Source organism: Anomaloglossus baeobatrachus, chromosome 11, assembly GCF_048569485.1.
Source record: "Anomaloglossus baeobatrachus isolate aAnoBae1 chromosome 11, aAnoBae1.hap1, whole genome shotgun sequence".
NCBI lineage: Eukaryota > Metazoa > Chordata > Amphibia > Anura > Aromobatidae > Anomaloglossus > Anomaloglossus baeobatrachus.
In genome coordinates, this window is record NC_134363.1 from 25,714,877 (window position 1) to 25,736,398 (window position 21,522).

At 45.9% G+C, this 21,522-nt stretch overlaps 1 protein-coding gene across 2 annotated transcripts in view; it reads right to left on the reverse strand.

The window, feature by feature from the left end:
* Window positions 1-3,561: 3,561 nt before the first annotated feature.
* The window catches only part of LOC142256225 (C3a anaphylatoxin chemotactic receptor-like), a 76,856-nt gene continuing 58,895 nt past the window's right edge, over window positions 3,562-21,522 (reverse strand). For both annotated transcript variants that reach the window (XM_075327797.1, XM_075327799.1), the window contains exon 3: window positions 3,562-8,085. In XM_075327797.1, the coding sequence (XP_075183912.1) occupies window positions 7,191-8,085 (895 nt within the window). In that variant the 3' untranslated portion in view covers window positions 3,562-7,190. The remainder of the gene's footprint in view (window positions 8,086-21,522) is intronic.

The window sequence follows — 21,522 nt, forward strand, 5'->3', positions numbered from 1 at the left end:
TAAAAAGTAAGCATATTTGACATTTCCTCATCTGTTAAACACATCAAGAGCTTGTGATTTTCTATTTTTAAGCTTTCATTTTTCTTCTCTTTCCTCAAAGAGCCATTACTTTGTATTTTTCCATTAAATTAATTTGTTTTTGTGTAACAAGGGATTTTTGATGCTGAACGAGTTGTAGTTTTGAATGTCACCATTATTTTTTGCATTCATTGTGCAGAAAAGATACAAGTGGGTAAAAAAATGAAATTCAGCCATTGATTTTTTTATAGCTATCAATGGGCAGCAAAACTGACCAGAAAACGTGATTCTCCAGATTTGTACAATTACGGCACAACTGAATTTATAAAGGTTTTGTTCATTTAAGCAGTGAAAGAAAATGAAAAAATGTGGGAACAAAAATTGTTCTATGTCACTGAGTCTAGTTACATTTTCATTTTTCCATGCATGGAGATATGTGAAGGTTTCATTTGTTGTACGGTGAGCTAATATTTTTATTGATGCCATTTTGGGGTCAATACGTTTCAATCACTTTTTATAGCAATTTTTGGTAAAATAGAAGTAACAGTTCCAGGACAAAATATAGAGGCATGCAGAAGAAACACTGGTTGGTGAAACACTTAAAAGCTGACCTAAATGGCACAGGAACCTCAAGTCACCAGACGGGCAGTATAAATTACCGCAAGTACTTTGCATCAGGAACGTCGAATGTCAGTTGTCTGTGTTCTGCTCCCCTCTACTGGCAGAATCGCCATCCTTAAGTAGGTGCTTTACACACTGCGACATCGCTAGCGATGTTGCAGCGTGTAAAGCACCTTTTACACCATGATTAATGTGCATGACAAGTCCTATGTCATCTACAGGTCCCCATGAACCTTTACACTAGCGCATTTCAAGTGACAGCCTACAAAGGCGCCAAGCTCTGTAATGTGCTTATGCTGGCACTGACTTCATGCCATCTACATCAATTAAGGTAGGAAAATGGTTTAATCTGGTGAGCAGACTCCAGACCACCAACAACCATCAGACTGGACCGTGCAGACGGGAGAATTATAAAAGTATTTTTTTGGCATATGCATCAGGAGTTGGGGCTTATATAGAGGATGAGGGAAGAATTAGTTATTCGTGCAGGTTATATTAGGAAAACCTGAATACAGAATCATTTTAAACCCTCCCATATCCTAGTGATCATCCCCTTCAACTCCCGAATCATGATCTCCCAGGTCCTAATGCCCCCCTCTGTCAGGTGTCAGAGTATGATTTATTCAGATCTAACATTTCCAGATCCTTATGTTTGCTCTTATCTGTGTCTTTCTCCAGCTCATTGTCCATCACTCACATATATATTCTCAGCACCTTTATAATAATTGATTCACATATAGGAAAATATGTAAAGTAAATCTTTTGCTCTCATCTCCGATTCTTTCACAGTCTCGATCATATTCTAATCTACCGGTCACTTTATCCTGTTAATTCATTGGTCTCATTTAGACCATGCAGGTGTAAACTCTGTAATCAAAACATCCAGTAGGATTTGAGTCTAATTAATAATTCTTTGAACCGACATGATATGTTGGAATTGTGGTTTATAAAATCGGAATTTATACTTAAATGATGATTGCTGAATCTGTTTCTCATTGTTTTGGTTTTTGTAGGTACAAAAAAAATAATCTCTGTGGGGCCTCCAAATATCCTTGTTAGAGAGGATCTGATCTGAGACTCCAGAGAGGAATAAATATTATTACACGTGAGTCCTACAGGAGTTTAATTTTTTCATTTATCTGAATGATGCTCCGAGATTGTTTTTTTTTAATATGTATACTGGTTGTTTGAATTTGCGCGTTGCTCTGTCAGTAAATATTGCTTGACTGTTGTGTTGAGGTTCCTATGCAACTCAGTTCAGCTTAAGTGCAGGGATCCACAGTTCAACATGGTGTTTCCTCTTACTAGAACCATGCCTTCTTTTATTCCAAAAAATGTAATAAGAAAGTATCAAAATTTTGTTTCTATCGCAAATGCGAATGGAGCTCAGCTTAGCTTTATCGCCACTTTTGCTGTCAGATGCTGGCTGTATTAAACTTTCAGCATCTACAGGATAAGGTCCTGATCTCATTCCATACATGAGATCCATCCTGGGACATAGCAGTATAACCTAAGATCGAAAGAAGTAAACTTCAATCTTTGTACATAGAACAATTTGTTTAACCTAAACAGTAAGGCTATGTGCGCACTTACCGGATTTTGCCGCGGATTTTCCGCGGATTTGCTGCATGTTTCGCTGCAGAAAATGTTCATAACATCTCTGCAGTGAATCACCAGCAAATCCTATGGAGAAAAAAAATCCTGTGCGCACTGGGCGGAATTTGACAGCTGCATGTTTTGCTGCGGGAATCCCGCAGCAAAAACAAGTGCATGTCACTTCTTTTCCGCACATCGCTGCGGGATTTCACTCCATTGACTCCAATGTTAATCATGAAATCCCACAGGGAATAACGCAGGCATCAAATTCTGTGCGTTTCACTGCGTTTTCCTGCGTTATTCCCTCCGGTATTTCGCGGTTTACCTCCGGTAATGTACATCGCCTGTCTGCGGTTTTGCAGGGAAGTGATGTCATTACAGGAAGAGGAAGCCGTGCAGAGAGTAAACACACACACATCACAGACACAGAACACATAGACACAGACACATAGAACACACATAGAAAGCAAACGGAAATATAAAAAAAAAACACGTGGGCTCCGCTGTATATTTACCGTCCAGCCGAGGTAAACACACAGCGGCGGCCCGGTATTCTCAGGCTGGGGAGGGAGAGGGGCAGGGTTAATGTCCCCCGCCTCACTCCTCCTCCGGCAGCCGAGAATATCAGCCGCAGCTGCCCCGGGACTGTCGCATGCATTATGCGGCAGCACCAGAGTGTCCCCCGGCTCTTCCTGCCGCCGTGTAGCAGTGGCAGCAGGGTAATACAAGGGGTTAATGATGGTGGATCACCGCCATTAACTCCAGGCTTGATCATGGCAGCGTCTATGTGACAGCTGACATGAACAACCTGTAAGTAAAGTGAATAAAACACAGACTCCGAAAAATCCTTTATTTTAAATAAAACAAACAAGCCTCGTTCACCATTTTATTAACCCCTCCCGTACCAAAGCTCCGGCGTAATCCACAGGTCCTGCGCTGCTTACATCCAGCCGCGACTGTCACAGACACAGCGCTGAATGAATGCAGCAGACAGCAGAGGTAATTACCGGTCATTTCCCACGGCCGGTAATGTGAACTCACTGCCGACCGTGGGAAATGCAGCGATCTGTCCTCTATCTATCCCTCTATCTATCTATTTATCCCTCTATCTATTCTTCTGTCTATCTATCTATCCCTCTATCTATTCTTCTGTCTATCTATCTACTATCTCAGAATTAAATGACTTTTTTTTTTTTTCTTTTTTCCAATGTGCTTTATTGCATTGAATGCAATAAAGCACATCCCAACCCGCACGCGGCAAAACCGCGGCAATACCGCGAACAATACCGCGGTGAAACCGCAGCAAACCGCGGCAAACCGCATGCGGTTTTCGGGTGCGGTTTGCCGCGGTTTTTTACCGCGGGTGCGGTAATCTTTAAGAGCATGCGGAATTTTCTCAAGAAAATTCCATTTCCCAGTGCGCACATAGCCTAAAAGCCATAAACAAAAAATTATCAAGTTGGCAAAATTCAAATTTTTTTGTTACCACACCTCCCACAATAAATGCAATAAAAAGTCATCAAAACATCATAGCTACCCCAAAATGTAACTATTACAAATTACATCTTGAAATGTAAAAATATATATTTTTTTCAAAGGGAAAAAATTGTGGGTCTTGAAGAATGACAAAACAATCCATTTTTTTTACATTACGATTAGAATTTTTTTTAAACCACTAAAAAGTGAAATAACAAAAAATATTGTCACCATTAATGATGTGCAAATCTTTTGAAATTCAAAGTTGTCGGCTTTGTTGAATAAAACAAAAAAAAAGCTCTTCAAAGGGAATAAACTCACACAAATCTCATTACCGAAAAGCGTGTAATTGCTCATAGAGGGGAGAAGAGAGAAAAAAAGAAAACCTCAATGACTTAAGAGCTTACACTCTACAGGAAAGAGACAACCTCGCTGACCATAAGAACATTACACTCTACTGGAGAAAGAGGACCCCACTGACCATAAGAGCTTACACTCTACCAGAGAGAGAGGAACCCACTGACCATAAGAGCTTACACTCTACAGGAGAGAGAGAGGACCCCACTAACCATAAGAGCATAAATTCTACAGGAGTGAGAGAGGACCCCCACTGACCATAAGAGCATACATTTGACAGGAGAGAGAGGACCCCACTGACCATAAGAGCTTACACTCTACAGGAGAGAGAGAGAGGACCCCACTAACCATAAGAGCATACATTCTACAGGAGAGAGAGAGGACCACACTGACCATAAGAGCATACATTCTACAGGAGAGAGAGGACCCCACTGACTATAAGAGCTGACACTTTACAGGAGAGAAAGGACCCCATTGACCATAAGAGCTTACACTTTACAGGAGAGAAAGGACTATACTGACCATAAGAGCTCATTACCTGCCCCAGGGCCATGGGGTACTCGGTTCTGGACGTTGGATAATGGGATTATGTCATGGGGGCCTGTGCCCGGTCCCGTGGCCCTGGTGGTCGCTGAAAGTCAGTAAATAATAATAAAAAAATGTAAAATAAAATAAAAAAATAAATAAATAAAAATAAAAGTATTTTGTGGCGCCACCTACGGTTCCAGTATGGTTACTGGGGCCGCAGGTCAGACCTCTGGGGTGATGATTAGGCAGCCAGTTGTTTACACTTCCCATAGGTCCCCAGGGCAGTTTTGGTAGTACACAGATATGGCAGTTTTTCTTCACAGCCTTTTCAACTGTCACTTTAGTGCAGCAGCCTATGGCTCCTCAGATTAAGGAAATAAAGTGCGTCACACCAATGCATTAACTCTGACCAGGTTTAACTTGCATGTGTTATTAAAAAGGGGTTCAGTTTCTGATGTGACAGTTTTGGGTAATCTGGGAACAGTTCAGGATCTCTGCACCAGGTTAGTTGTGTGGCCTCCCTGCTGCGCTATGTTTCTCCTTGGTACTAGGTTGCCTGTAGCTATACCTTGTCCCTCTCTCACTGTCTTCACCTGTATGGCAGGCGGCGGGAGCTTCTCTAAGGGGCACTGCTGTACTCACTGCGGTCCCTAAGCTCTGTGTAGCGGCTTTGCCTTCAGGTGCTGCTGCGGCCAGGAGATCTGGAGTCTCCCTGGCCTCCGGTCTTTATTGCTGGGCAGATTAGATCCCTCACAATCTCGGACGCCGGTGTTGTTTATTGTGTAATACTATGGTATACCATTATATTATTGTGAGTTGGTGGGTAGACTCATACCGTGTTATCTAGTGTGTTTGTCTATTTTAAATGATTTTATGAATTTTTTGACACAATAAAAATTGTTTTTCATAATAATATTAGACTCTGCTTCCCATTATGCAGTTCTTTTCTTCTAAATATTGGGCAGATTAGATCCCTCACAATCTCAGACGCCGGTGTCCGGTAATCAGCGCTGTTCCTCTGAGATGAAACGATCTGGCTCCACCTCCCCGGTCACTCCTCTTTTGCCTCACTCCTGACCCTCAGTCTGTCACACAGTTACTCGTGCGGGCGTAGCACAGCCCTCTCCATTTTGATGTCTTCCCTCTCCACACTGGAGCTTAACTCCAACTGTCAACTGTCTCTCTGACTCCACCTCCAAACCTGGATATAAAGGGGACTGCACCTGAACTTGGCTTGTAGAGCTCCCCCTCCAGGCTTGGAGTGGAAGTGTTGTTTGTGAGATTACCTGATGTGGAGATCCTTCCCTGCCCCAGGTACAGGTATATTTGTGGCATCTGAACCCTGGGGTGCCACATTTACAATATACAGGAGAGAGAGAGAGGAGCCCACTAACCATAAGAGTTTACACTCTACTGGAGAGAGAGAGGACCCCACCGACCATAAGAGCTTACACTCTACAGGAGATCGAGTGGACCCCACTAACCATAAGAGCTTACACTCCACAGGAGAGAGAGAGGACCCTACTGACCATAAGAGTTTACACTCTACAGGAGAGAGAGAGAGAGGACCCCACCGACCATAAGAGCTTACACTCTACAGGAGAGAGACAGGACCCTACTGATAGTAGGAGCTTACACTCTACAGGAGAGAGACAGGACCCTACTGACCATAAGAGCTTACACTCTACAGGAGAGAGAGACAGGACCCGCTGACCATAAGAGCTTACACTCTACAGGAGAGAGAGAGGACCCCACCGACTATAAGAGCTTACATTTTACAAGAAAAAGAAACTCACCCAGTTACTCTGGAGATGGAAAACATCTCTGCCATACAAGCTATGCTCCACTGGGAGCCGCTGATCTGTGATGTTCAGGTACTGCCATTCTACAAGGCCTGATAATCCGCTTGATGTCACAGCTGCAAGGCATTATGAGGAGGCCACGCAGCCACACAAAAAAAATTAGCTTCCTCTCAGATGCTTCAGCAGGGTGAGAAATCATGTTGGTCAAATTGTAATGACCTAGGAAATTATAAGGCCAGGTCACTTTTCTTTTCTCAATGAATGGCTTATAAACAAAACCCAAAGAAATATAGTGGAATTGCAATTTTTTTTCAGCATATCAAAAAATAATCCCTCAATAGGTTATGTTGATGTGAAAGTAAAATGTTTTTGCTTTTGGAATGAGAGGAGAAAGAAAAAAAAGTAGGGGGGGGAAACATATCCAAGTCTCCAAGAGGGGAAGAGACTTCACATACAAGAGCTAAGAGATATATGCTCGGTGGCTCAGTGGTTAGTCTTGCAGCGCCGGGGTCCTGGGTTCAAATCTCACCAAGAACATCTGCAAGGAATTTGTATGTTCTCCCTGTGATTCCTTGGGTTTCCTAAGGGGTTGTCTGTTTTCCTCCCACACTCCAAAGACATACAGATAGGAAGATTAGATTGTGAGCCCTGATGGGGACTGTGTTTCTGATGTATATAAAGTGCTATGGATTTAATAGCGATATATAAGTGTATAAATATTAGTCTTAATATATATTACACATCAGTAGAGGATTTCCCGCATCTTCTCCTCTGCACAGGTCATTAGGATGTTCACTTACGTCTACAGGGGATGGATCTGAGGAAACCTTGTTTGAAATCCTGTCCCATGAAAGCATAAATGATTGGATTCATGCAGCTGTTAAGGGTAGCCAGGAGGGTAAAAATAGTGTATAGAATATGGTTCACAAGGTAATGTGTATGATACCGGGATATTAGTGGGCAGATATAATATGGAAACCAGCAGATGAAGAAACACGATATAACAGCGGTGATGATCCTCGAGGATCTCTGAGATCTCCGGAATATCTTACGTTTTCTAAGTTTAAAGAAAATTGTGACATAAGAGGTGACGATGATGAGAAAAGGGATCACAAACATTGTAATGAATCTGATCAGCTGCATGGTGTGATGTAACTCTGCGTAATAAAGACTTATATAATCATTATATAGACACCATTCATATACATCACCTACATGGTATACATACACATAATATAGTACACCCGCTACAATGAGGCTCAGCCCCCAGATGATCGCTGCACAGATTCTCACCACATTACAGGTTCTATTGACTCTGGCCCAGAATGGCCACATGACGGACACCCAGCGGTCAATGCTCATGGCCGTCAGGAGGAGAACACTGGAGGTCATGTTTATATTAAACAGGAACATGTTCACTATGCAATATGCAGGATTTGGGAATTGTGAGAAATATGCAGCCCACTCCACAATCCTCAGAGGCAGAGACGCACAGCACAGGAAGTCCGCGATGGCCAGGTGGAGGAACCACACGGCACCGATCGTCTTCTTCATCCTGAATCCGGCAATCCAGATGATTAATCCATTACCGATAATCCCGAGAGCAAAAACAATGCTGAGTAATGTAATTGATGTCTTCTGTATAATATTTTTATAATAATAATAGTCATAGTATTCATGAGATGACCTGTGAAGACAGGATAGGGTGGACATTAGGGACTTTTTGAATTTATATTTTCATAATTGTCTACTTTGCAGCCAGGGGCTGACATAAAATTGAGATCACTGAGGTGCTAGAGGTTATAACACCATATCCCCCCCAATCTCCCCTTCTAGAACAGGAGATCAAAGAATTGTTTGTTTCTTTAGACTTTATTTGACCAATAAAACCATAGGAACCTTTTACAATTTATGTAAGATAATGTTAGAAGAGTTATACGACTGATCCTTAATACATATGACAGAACATTCATGAGTATGAGTCCAAAGCAATATATACGAGATCATACCTATAAATGTTTCCATTCTACACTTTCCACAAACTTTAAACATTTTACAATAAAAATGTAATACAATATTACATAAGAACAGCAAATTCCTGACAGGCTGCAATACCCATCACAAGCACTGGGTGCGCACATGCAAAGAAACAGCAGAGACATGAGAACCCTCCATTAATCCCCAAATAATGTGCCTTAAAGTCAATTTTTCAGAAAAGATTATCCATTAGCAATTATCCCAAAGGCACAAACAAGTGTGTAGTGTGTACAGTATGTGATCGTATGGCTGACGTGTGTGTACAGTATGTGATCGTATGGCTGACATGTGTGTACAGTATGTGATTGTATGGGTGCAGTGTGTGTACAGTATGTGATTGTATGGGTGCAGTGTGTGTACAGTATGTGATTGTATGGGTGCAATGTGTACAGTATGTGATTGTATGGGTGCAGTGTGTGTACAGTATGTGATTGTATGGGTGCAATGTGTGTACAGTATGTGACTGTATGGGTGCAATGTGTACAGTATGTGATTGTATGAGTGCAGTGTGTACAGTATGTGATTGTATGAGTGCACTGTGTACAGTATGTGATTGTTTGGGTGCAGTGTGTACAGTATGTAATCGTATGGCTGACGTGTGTACAGTATGTGATTGTATGAGTGCAGTGTGTACAGTATGTGATTGTATGGGTGCAGTGTGTGTACAATATGTGATTGTATGGGTGCAGTGTGTGTACAGTATGTGATTGTATGGGTGCAGTGTGTGTACGGTATGTGATTGTATGGGTGCAGTGTACAGTATGTGATTGTATGGGTGCAGGGTGCAGTATGTGTACAGTATGTGATTGTATGAGTGCAGTGTGTGTACAGTTTGTGATTGTATGGGTGCAGTGTACAGTATGTGATTGTATGTGTGCAGTGTATAGTATGTGGTTGTATGAGTGCAGTTTGTGTACAGTATGTGATTGTATGGATGTAGTGTGTATACTGTATGTGATTGTATGGGTGCAGTGTGTACAGTATGTGATTGTATGGGTGCAGTGTGTGTATGGTATGTGATTGTATGGGTGCAGTGTGTGTACAGTATGTGATTGTATGGGTGCAGTGTGTATAGTATGTGATTGTATGGGTGCAGTTTGTGTACATTTTGTGATTGGGTACAGTTTGTGTACACTATGTGATTGTATGGGTGCAGTGTATAAAGTATGTGATTGTATGGGTGCACTGTGTGTACGGTATGTGATTGTATTCCTGAAGTGTACAGTATCTGATTCTATAGGTGCAGTGTGTGTACAGTATGTGATTGTATGGGTGCAGTGTACAGTATGTAATTGTATGGGTGCAGTGTACAATATGTGATTCTATGGGTGCAGTGTGTACAGTATATGATTGTATGGGTGCAGTGTGCAGTTTTTGATTATATGAGTGCAGTGTGTACAGTCATGGCCAAAAGTTTTGAGAATGACACGAAAATGATATTTTCACATGATCTGTTGCCCTCTGGTGTTTAATTGTGTTTGTCTGATGTTTACATCACATACAGAAATATAATTGCAATCATATTATGAGACCAAAAGGTTCTATTGACAGTTAGAATGAGTTACTGCAGCAAGTCAATATTTGCAGTGTTGACCCTTTTTCTTCAGGACCTCTGCAATTTTCCCTGGCATGCTGTCAATCAACTTCTGGAGCAAATCCTGACTGACAGCTGTCCATTCTTGCATAAGCAATGCTTGCATTTTGCCAGAATTTGTTGGTTTTTGTTTGTCCACCCATCTCTTGATGATTGCCCACAATGGGATTAAGATCTGGGAAGTTTCCAGGCATGGACCCAAAATCTCTATGTTTTGTTCCATGAGCCGTTTAGTGATCACCTTTGCTTTATGGCAAGGTGCTCCATCATGCTGGAAAAGGCATTGTTGGGCGCCAAACTGCTCTTGGACAGTTGGGAGAAGTTGCTCTTGGAGGACATTCTGGTACCATTCTTTATTCATGGCTGGGTTTTTAGGCAAGACTGTGAGTGGTGCGATTCCCTTGGCTGAGAAGCAACCCCACACATGAATGGTTTCAGGATGCTTAACAGTTGGCATGAGACAAGACTGGTGGTAGCGCCCACCTCTTCTTCTCCTAATAAGATGTTTTCCAGATGTCCCAAACAATCGAAAAGGGGATTCATCTGAGAAAATGACTTTACCCCAGTCCTCAGCAGTCCACTCCCTGTACCTTTTGCAGAATATCAGTTGGTCCCTGATGTTTTTTCTGGAGAGAAGTGGCTTCTTTGCTGCCCTCCTTGAAACCAGGCCTTGCTCAAGCAGTCTCTGCCTCACAGTGCGTGCAGAAGCACTCACACCAGCCTGCTGCCATTGCTGAGCTAGTTCGCCACTGCTGGTAGTCCCATCCCGCAGCTGCAACAGTTTTAAGATACGGTCCTGGCGTTTGCTGGTCCTTCTTGGGCGCCCTGGAGCCTTTTTGGCAACAATGGAAGCTCTCTCCTTGAAGTTCTTGATGATGCGTTAGATTGTGGCTGAGGTGCAATCTTTGTAGCTGCGATACTCTTCCCTGTTAGGCCATTTTTGTGCAGAGCAATGATGGCTGCACGTGTTTCTTTAGAGATAACCATGGTTAACTGAAGAGAAACAATGATACCAAGCACCAGCCTCCTTTTAAATTGTCCAGTGGTGTCATTCTTACTTAATCATGACTGATTGATCGCCAGCCCTGTCCTCATCAACACCCTCACCTGTGTTAATGGAACAATCACTAAAACAATGTTAGCTGCTCCTTTTAAGGCAGGAATGCAATGATGTTGAAATGTGTTTTGGGGGTTAAAGTTCATTTTCTTAGCCAATATTAACTTTGCAAGTAATTGCTGTTAAGCTGATCCCTCTTTATGACATTCTGCAGTATATGCAAATTGCCATTAGAAAAACGTAAGCAGTAGACTTTGTAAAAATTAATATTTGTAGCATTCTCAAAACTTTTGGCCATGACTGTACAGTATGTGATTGTATGGGTGCAGTGTACAGTATGTGATTGTATGGGTGCAGGGTGCAGTGTGTGTACAGTATATGATTCTATGGGTGCAGTTTACAGTACGTGATTGTATGGGTGCAGTATGTGTACAGTATGTGATTGTATGGGTGCAATGTGTCTACAGTATGTGATTATATGGCTGAAGTGTGTAAAGTATGTGATTTTGGGGTGCAGTGTGTACAGCATGTGATTGTATGGATGCAGTGTGTGTACCGTATGTGATTGTATAGGTGCAGTGTGTACAGTATGTTTATGTATGGGTGCAGTGTGTGTACATTATGTGATTATATGGGTACAGTTAGTGTACAGTATGTGATTGTATGGGTGCAGTGTGTACAGAATGTGACTGTATGGGTGCAGTGTGGACAGTATGTGATCATATGGCTGAAGTGTGTACACTATGTGATTGTATGAGTGCAGTGTGTGTTCAGTATGTGATTGCATGAGTGCAGTGTGTGTACAGTATGTGATTGCATGAGTGCAGTGTGTGTATAGTATGTGATTGTATGGGTGCAGTGTACAGTATGTGATTGTATGGGTGCAATGTGTGTACAGTATGTGATTATATGGCTGAAGTGTGTACAGTATGTGATTGTATGGATTAAGTGTGTGTACCATATGTGATTGTATGGGTGAAGTGTGTACAGTATGTTTATGTATGGGTGCAGTGTGTGTATATTATGTGATTGTATGGGTACAGTGTGTGTACAGTATGTGATTGTATGGGTGCAATGTGAAAAGCATGTGATTGTATGGGTGCGCTGTGTGTACGGTATGTGGTTGTATTCCTTAAGTGTACAGTATGTGATTGTATGGGTGCAGTGTACAGTATGTGATTGTATGGGTGCAGTGTACAGTATGTGATTGTATGGGTGCAGTGTGTACAGTATGTGATTGTATGAGTGCACTGTATGTACTGTATTTGATTGTATGGGTGCAGGGTGAAGTGTGTGTACAGTATGTGATTGTATGGGTGCAGTGTGTACAGTATGTGATTGTATGGGTGCAGTGTGTACAGTATGTGATTGCATGAGTGCAGTGTGTGTTTACAGTATGTGATTGCATGAGTGCAGTGTGTGTACAGTATGTGATTGCATGGGTGCAGTGTACAGTATGTGATTGTATGGGTGCAATGTGTGTACAGTATGTGATTATATGGCTGAAGTGTGTACAGTATGTGATTGTATGGATTAAGTGTGTGTACCATATGTGATTGTATGGGTGAAGTGTGTACAGTATGTTTATGTATGGGTGCAGTGTGTGTATATTATGTGATTGTATGGGTACAGTGTGTGTACAGTATGTGATTGTATGGGTGCAGTGTGTAAAGTATGTGAATGTATGGGTGCACTGTGTGTACGGTATGTGGTTGTATTCCTTAAGTGTACAGTATGTGATTGTATGGGTGCAGTGTACATTATGTGATTGTATGGGCGCAGTGTGTACAGTATGTGATTGTATGAGTGCACTGTATGTACTGTATGTGATTGTATGGGTGCAGGGTGAAGTGTGTGTACAGTATGTGATTGTATGGGTGCAGTGTACAGTATCTGATTGTATGGGTGCAGTGTGCAGTAAGTGATTGTATGGGTGCAGTGTGTACAGTATATGATTGTATGAGTGCAGTGTGTGTACAGTATTTGATTGTATGAGTGCAGTGTGTGTACATTATGTGATTGTATGGGTGCAGTGTGTACAGAATGTGATTGTATGGGTGCAGTGTACAGTATGTGATTGTATGGGTGCAGTGTGTACAGTATGTGACTGTATGGGTGCAGTGTGTGTGCAGTATTTGATTGTATGAGTGCAGTGTGTGTACATTATGTGTTTGTATAGGTGCAGTGTGTGTTCAGTATGTGATTATATGGGTGCAGTGTACAGTATGTGATTGTATGAGTGGAGTGTGTGTAAAGTATGTGATTGTATGGGTGCAGTGTACAGTACGTGATTGTATGTGTGCAGTGTGTACAGTATGTGATTGTATGAGTGCACTGTGTGTACTTTATGTGATTGTATGGGTGCAGGGTGAAGTGTGTGTACAGTATGTGATTGTATGGGTGCAGTTTACAGTATCTGATTGTGTGGGTGCAGTGTACAGTATGTGATTGTATGGGTGCAGTGTACAGTATGTGATTGTATGGATGCAGAGTGTACAGTATGTGATTGTATGAGTGCACTGTATGTACTGTATGTGATTGTATGGGTGCAGGGTGAAGTGTGAGTACAGTATGTGATTGTATGGGTGCAGTGTACAGTAAGTGATTGTATGGGTGCAGTGTGAGTACAGTATGTGATTGTATGAGTGCAGTGTGTGTACATTATGTGATTGTATGGGTGCAGTGTGTACAGTATGTGATTGTATGGGTGCAGTGTGTACAGTATGTGACTGTATGGGTGCAGTGTGTGTGCAGTATGTGATTGTATGGGTGCAGTGTACAGTATGTGATTGTATGGATGCAGAGTGTACAGTATGTGATTGTATGAGTGCACTGCATGTACTGTATGTGATTGTAGGGGTGCAGGGTGAAGTGTGAGTACAGTATGTGATTGTATGGGTGCAGTGTACAGTAAGTGATTGTATGGGTGCAGTGTGTGTACATTATGTGTTTGTATAGGTGCAGTGTGTGTACAGTATGTGATTATATGGGTGCAGTGTACAGTATGTGATTGTTTGGGTGCAGTGTACAGTATGTGATTGTATGAGTGCAGTGTGTGTACATTATGTGTTTGTATAGGTGCAGTGTGTGTACAGTATGTGATTATATGGGTGCAGTGTACAGTATGTGATTATATGGGTGCAGTGTACAGTATGTGATTGTATGAGTGCAGTGTGTGTACAGTATGTGATTGCATGAGTGCAGTGTGTGTACAGTATGTGATTGTATGGGTGCAGTGTACAGTACGTGATTGTATGTGTGCAGTGTATAGTATGTGATTGTACGGGTGCAGTGTGTGTACAGTGTGTGATTGTATGTGTACAGTATGTGATTGTATGGGGTGTAATGTGTCTACAGTAGGGGATTATATGGCTGAAGTGTGTAAAGTATGTGATTGTATGGGTGCAGTGTGTACAGGATGGGATTGCATGGATGCAGTGTGTGTACAGGATGTGATTGTATGGATGCAGTGTGTGTACAGTATGTTCATGTATTGGTGCAGTGTGTTTACATTATGTGATTGTATGGGTACAAGATGTGCACAGAATGTGACTGTATGGGTGCAGTGTGTGTGCATTATTTGATTGTATGGGTGCAGTGTGTACAGTATGTAAACGTATGGCTGCAGTGTGTAAAGTATGTGATTGTATGGGTGCAGTGTGTACAGGATGTGATTGTATGGATGCAATGTGTGCACCGTATGTGATTGTATGAGTGCAGTGTGTACAGTATGTTCATGTATTGGTGCAGTGTGTGTACATTATGTTATTGTATGAGTGCAGTGTGTGTACAGTATGTGATTGTATGGGTACAGTGTACAGTATGTGATTGTATGGGTGCAGTGTGTGTGCATTATTTGATTGTATGAGTGCAGTGTGTGTACAGTATGTGATTGCATGAGTGCAGTGTGTGTACAGTATGTGATTGTATGGGTGCAGTGTACAGTATGTGATTGTATGGGTGCAGTGTACAGTATGTGATTGTATGGGTGCAATGTGTGTACAGTATGTGGTTATATGGCTGAAGTGTGTACAGTACGTGATTGTATGGATGAAGTGTGTGTACCGTATGTAATTGTATGGGTGCAGTGTGTACAGTATGTGATTGTATGGGTGCAGTGTGTAAAGTATGTGATTGTATGGGTGCACTGTGTGTACGGTATGTGGTTGTATTCCTTAAGTGTACAGTATGTGATGATATCGGTGCAGTGTGTGTACAGTATGTGATTGTATGGGTGCAGTGTACAGTATGTGACAGTATGGGTGCAGTGTACAGTATGTGATTGTATAGGTGCAGTGTGTACAGTAAGTGATTGTATGAGTGCAGTGTGTGTACAGTATGTGATTGTATGTGTGCACTGTATCAACTGTATGTGATTGTATGGGTGCAGGGTGCAGTGTGTGTACAGTATGTGATTGTATGAGTGCAGTGTGTACAGAATGTGACGGTATGGAGGCAGTGTGTGTGCAGTATTTGATAGTATGAGTGCAGTGTGTGTACAGTATGTGATCGTATGGCAAAAGTGTGTACACTATGCGATTGTATGAGTGCAGTGTGTGTACAGTATGTGATTGTATGGGTGCAGTGTGTACAGTATGTGATTGTATGGGTGCACTGTGTATAGTATGTGATTGTATGGGTACAGTGTGTGTACGGTATGTGATTGTATGGGTGCAGTGTACAGTATGTGATTGTATTCCTGAAGTGTATAGTATGTGATTGTATGTGTGCATTGTGTGTACTGTATGTGATTGCATAAGTGCAGGGTGCAGTGTGTGTACAGTATGTGATTGTATGGGTGCAGTGTACAGTATGTGATTGTATGGGTGCAGTGTACAGTATGTGATTGTATTCCTGAAGTGTATAGTATGTGATTGTATGTGTGCATTGTGTGTACTGTATGTGATTGCATAAGTGCAGGATGCAGTGTGTGTACAGTATGTGATTGTATGGGTGCAGTGTACAGTATGTGATTGTATGGATGCACTATGTGTACTTTATGTGATTGTATTCCTGAAGTGTATAGTATGTGATTGTATGTGTGCATTGTGTGTACTGTATGTGATTGCATAAATGCAGATTGCAGTGTGTGTACAATATGTGATTGTATGGGTGCAGTGTACAGTATGTGTTTGTATGGGTGCAGTGTGTACAGTATGTGATTGTATGGGTGCAGTGAGTGTATGTGTCGCCCTGGGCAAGCCAGGGGACACAGGTCACACACCACCACACCCTACATCCCAGGTAGGCACATCTAAGCTGAACCAAAAATCCTTGTTGCCTTCCTCCAGAGGCTGATGATTCACACCAGGGGGTGGGCCAGGCGGTTGGCTCCGCCCACCGAGGAGATCACAGCTCTGGAGGCAGGAAGAACCAGGCAGATAGAGTTTGGAGGAGGAAGTGGAAGGGGTGGAAGATAAGCCCAGGCAGAGCAAGAGTGAAGTCTAGCTGAGGGCTAGCAAGGAGAAAACAACTAAGTGGAAATGAAGGAAAGAGGAGTAGTAAAGGAGGAAAGCAAGAGTGGTGACAGAGAGAGAAAAGCCTGAAGGTCCAGCTGTGTGCAGGACAGGTCAGCAAAGTCAGCAACGGCGGTGACTGTCTGGAGGGGGACCGTTTGGAAGTTCCTGGAAGGACCCCGTAGGCTGTGTGCCCGGTGGTCTGAAGCAGTGTTCCGAAGGACAGTCAGCACCAGGGCAGGGGCCTCTCGGACCCCGGCAAGGTTTGGAGTCGCCGTAAATTGCCGAATCCGTCAGTGAAGGGAACGTAGATCCCCCAACAACCAAGTCCCGAGTGAACGCAACAGCCCAACCTGTACAACAGAGACACCGCCACCGCCAGGGCACCAGTTTCTGAGGGCCAGCGCCTGCAGGCAAAGAGTAGAGCTCCCCCGGTCCAACTTGAAGACGGGGAGCGGGTTACCGGTGGGGACCAATCGCAACCAACTAGTACACCGAGGTGCAAGGAAGAGGGACATCACCGTCACCTACTGGGAGAGCAATTGCAGCCATCCGTGGGACCGTCTTACCAGCCGTTTGGTTTACCGTACAAACTGTGTCAACATCTCAGGCTGAGTGAGTACCACAGTGCCGCAAGGCACAGCGCTGCCCCCGCGTCCCTGCGCCCACCAGGCCCTGCACCTCCCAAGCCGTCACCGGGCCCCGGGATCACCAACCCCTACCCACGGAGGGGCAACACAACACCTGGCTGCTCCGCATCACCATCCCCGGGATCCCCGTATTGAGCAGCGGTGGTGAAATCACCACAACCGTGGGTGGCGTCACGGACTATAAACAATCCACACACCCAACAAACCCCTTTCACTCACGGGCGAGGAGTGCCGCTCGAGAACCCCCGGGATCCGGCATACAGCTCGAGCCACCACTGAGCAGCGGCCGCCGGACCCGAGCAGAAGGGGTGAGCGCGGTGTGCTGACACCCTCCTCCCCGCCCGCGACAACTTGGCGTCACGAACAGGATCTTACCGCTCTGCCATCTGGTAGAGGTGCGCCTTGTTACCGCCGGAGGTATCCGGCAGGAAAATTTCAGAAGCCGCCATCTTTGGCGCGAAAAGTTCCCGCTCGAGCGTCTTCTCGAGCAGTAGAGGCGCGAAGGTCAAAACCCCGCCCCGAGAGAGGAGGGGCCGGAAAGAGCTAAGGGGGACGCGATGGCGGCTGGCCGCATGTAGCTGCGGCTATGAAGGCAGGGACGCCAGGACTCTGCAAACATACCGTTCCTGGAAGCAAAAGAAGAAGCCATCATGTGGATGCCGTCCCGTGACACCGTAGCCCCCGCGCCTGGAACCGCGGCGTGGGTGGAGATCCGAACCGCGCAGCTCTACCGAAGGCTGCAGGTCAGGATGCAGCTCCTCATGGAGGAGTGGGAGGCCGACATGGCGGACGTGGTAGCCACCGTGCGGAGACGCGAGGAGGAAGCGGAGAAAGGGAGGGTGAGTGACCCACGTCCCGATGCCCTTGGAGGGCCGGTCATCGCGGCTGTGGGGCCCGGTCCAAGCCCTCTTCCCCCGTTGCCTCCCTCGCCACCCGTTCCGGAGGCCGTGACCCCGCCACTAGGCCTGCTACCACCGCAACCGGTAGCAGTACCCAGCGTCCCCGCCCAAGCGGGCCGACCTGTAGCCGGAGCCCGCGGCACACCGGAGGTGTTACCGTGGAAGACGCCGAAGGAGAAACCGGAGGCATCCCCTGAAAAAACCCCCGAGCCGGAGCCAATGACCCGCTCCGAGTCGAAGGCCCAGCAGCGGAAAGCCCCTATGCCCATCCCCCACACCTCGGCTGAGGTAGCGCCGGGTTGTTGTTGCAAGGCAGCGCCCAAGGCCAAGACACCGCGGGACCTGTCGCCCATACTCCTGACAGTGGGCAACGTCCAGGATGCCCCGCGGGGCCCGACCCGTGCGCCGGCGCTGGCAGCAGCGCCATATTGGGACAGGGAGCCGGTACCGCTGGGCCTGGAGATCACTGAGAGGGAGCGAAAGAAGGCCGAACTGGTGGCCAGAGCGATCCGGGAGAAAGAGAATCTCCGGCAAGCAACCTCCCGTGTCCGAGGACCGTTGTACGTGGGGCAGGTGAGGCGGTTTGATGTCCGCCGGGGCTACGGGTTCATCTACGAGCCGGGCCTGGAGGCCGAAGTTTTTGTAGCCCGGCGGGATGTGAATGCCCACCTGCCTGAGGAACATCCCGGCCGCAATCTGATGCCGGGTGACATCGTACAATACACCCGGTACTTTGGGGAGCGGGGGTGGTTTGCGCTGGACGCCAAACTAATGAGGGGCCCGGAGGCCCGAGTGAGCGCAGACCTCCCTCCCCTGGCAGCGGCATCAGAGCTGGAGCAACCGGAGTAGGGCAGTGGATGCCCACCATACCGTCCCCGTTGGGACCACCACTTTGTTTGTTTGTTTGAAAGAATAATAAGAAAGATGATTAACCGAAGTTTCACCTGATTTGCTTGTGATTGAATCGGCCGGAGCCGGCACCATTGTCCCCGTGGGGACCGTTTAAAAGTTACTTGCATGGGAACTATCCATGGACAAGCCCGTGAACTTGCAGGGCAACCACATACGTTAGTGGCTTGTAAATATGTTGTTTACCGTTACCGTTTTCCGCAGGCCGCCTCCGGAGAGGCAGGTTGGAGGGAGGGCCCAGAGCAGAGCAGGCTAGGGCCCAGCCACCAAAGGAACCGGTGGCTACCCTCTGGAGGGAAAGGACAGATCCCGCTCGGGTACCGTGTGCTGGACTGTGGGTCAAGGGGTACTGCCTGGGCTTTAGGGGCAGCATCAGGGCCAGGTTACTTGGGTGGGAGAGAGCGGAAACCGTAACCGTAAACCGTTTGCAACGTTAAAAGAAATGTGCCTCCCGTTTTGGGAAGAGTTATTGAAAATGTATATATGTTATTTTACCTTGTTATCCCTTTTTGCAGAAAAATAAATCCGGTGTAGGACGGCAGCCCGCGGACGGTCTGCATTTTGCTAAGGGGGAATGTGTCGCCCTGGGCAAGCCAGGGGACACAGGTCACACACCACCACACCCTACATCCCAGGTAGGCACATCTAAGCTGAACCAAAAATCCTTGTTGCCTTCCTCCAGAGGCTGATGATTCACACCAGGGGGTGGGCCAGGCGGTTGGCTCCGCCCACCGAGGAGATCACAGCTCTGGAGGCAGGAAGAACCAGGCAGATAGAGTTTGGAGGAGGAAGTGGAAGGGGTGGAAGATAAGCCCAGGCAGGGCAAGAGTGAAGTCTAGCTGAGGGCTAGCAAGGAGAAAACAACTAAGTGGAAGTGAAGGAAAGAGGAGTAGTAAAGGAGGAAAGCAAGAGTGGTGACAGAGAGAGAAAAGCCTGAAGGTCCAGCTGTGTGCAGGACAGGTCAGCAAGGTCAGCAACGGCGGTGACTGTCTGGAGGGGGACCGTTTGGAAGTTCCTGGAAGGACCCCGTAGGCTGTGTGCCCGGTGGTCTGGAGCAGTGTTCCGAAGGACAGTCAGCACCAGGGCAGGGGCCTCTCGGACCCCGGCAAGGCTTGGAGTCGCCGTAAATTGCCGAATCCGTCAGTGAAGGGGACGTAGATCCCCCAACAACCAAGTCCCGAGTGAAGGCAACAGCCCAACCTGTACAACAGAGACACCGCCACCGCCAGGGCACCAGTTTCTGAGGGCCAGCGCCTGCGGGCAAAGAGTAGAGCTCCCCCGGTCCAGCTTGAAGCCGGGGAGCGGGTTACCGGTGGGGACCCATCGCAACCAACTAGTACACCGAGGTGCAAGGAAGAGGGACATCACCGTCACCTACTGGGAGAGCAATTGCAGCCGTCCGTGGGACCGTCTTACCAGCCGTTTGGTTTACCGTACAAACTGTGTCAACGTCTCAGGCTGAGTGAGTACCACAGTGCCGCAAGGCACAGCGCTGCCCCCGCGTCCCTGCGCCCACCAGGCCCTGCACCTCCCAAGCCGTCACCGGGCCCCGGGATCACCAACCCCTACCCACGGAGGGGCAACACAACACCTGGCTGCTCCGCATCACCATCCCCGGGATCCCCGTATTGAGCAGCGGTGGTGAAATCACCACAACCGTGGGTGGCGTCACGGACTATAAACAATCCCCACACCCAACAAACCCCTTTCACTCACGGGCGAGGAGTGCCGCTCGAGAACCCCCGGGATCCGGCATACAGCTCGAGCCACCACTGAGCAGCGGCCGCCGGACCCGAGCAGAAGGGGTGAGCGCGGTGTGCTGACACCCTCCTCCCCGCCCGCGACATGTACAGTATGTGATTGTATGGGTGCAGTGTGTGTACATTATGGGATGGGTACAGTGTGTGTACGGTATGTGATTGTATGGGTGCAGTGTACAGTATGTGATTGTATGGGTGCAGTGTGTACAGTATGTTATTGTATGAGTGCAGTGTGTGTACAGTATGTGATTGTATGTGTGCATTGTGTGTACTGTATGTGATTGCATAAGTGCAGAGTGCAGTGTGTGTACAATATGTGATTGTTAGGGTGCAGTGTACAGTATGTGATTGTATTGGTGTAGTGTGTATAGTATGTGATTGTATGAGTGCAGTGTGTGAACAGTATGTGATTGTATGGGTGCACTGTGTGTACTTTAAGTGATTGTATTCCTGAAGTGTATAGTATGTGATTGTATGTGTGCATTGTGTGTACTGTATGTGATTGCATAAGTGCAGAGTGCAGTGTGTGTACAATATGTGATTGTATGGGTGCAGTGTACAGTATGTGTTTGTATGGGTGCAGTGTGTACAGTATGTGATTGTATGGGTGCAATGTGTGTACAATATGTGATTGCATGGGTGCAGTGTGTGTACAATATATGATTGTATGGGTGCAGTGTGTGTACAGTATGTGATTGTATGGGTGCAGTGTGTGTACAATATGTGATTGTATGGGTGCAGTGTATAGTATATGATTGTATG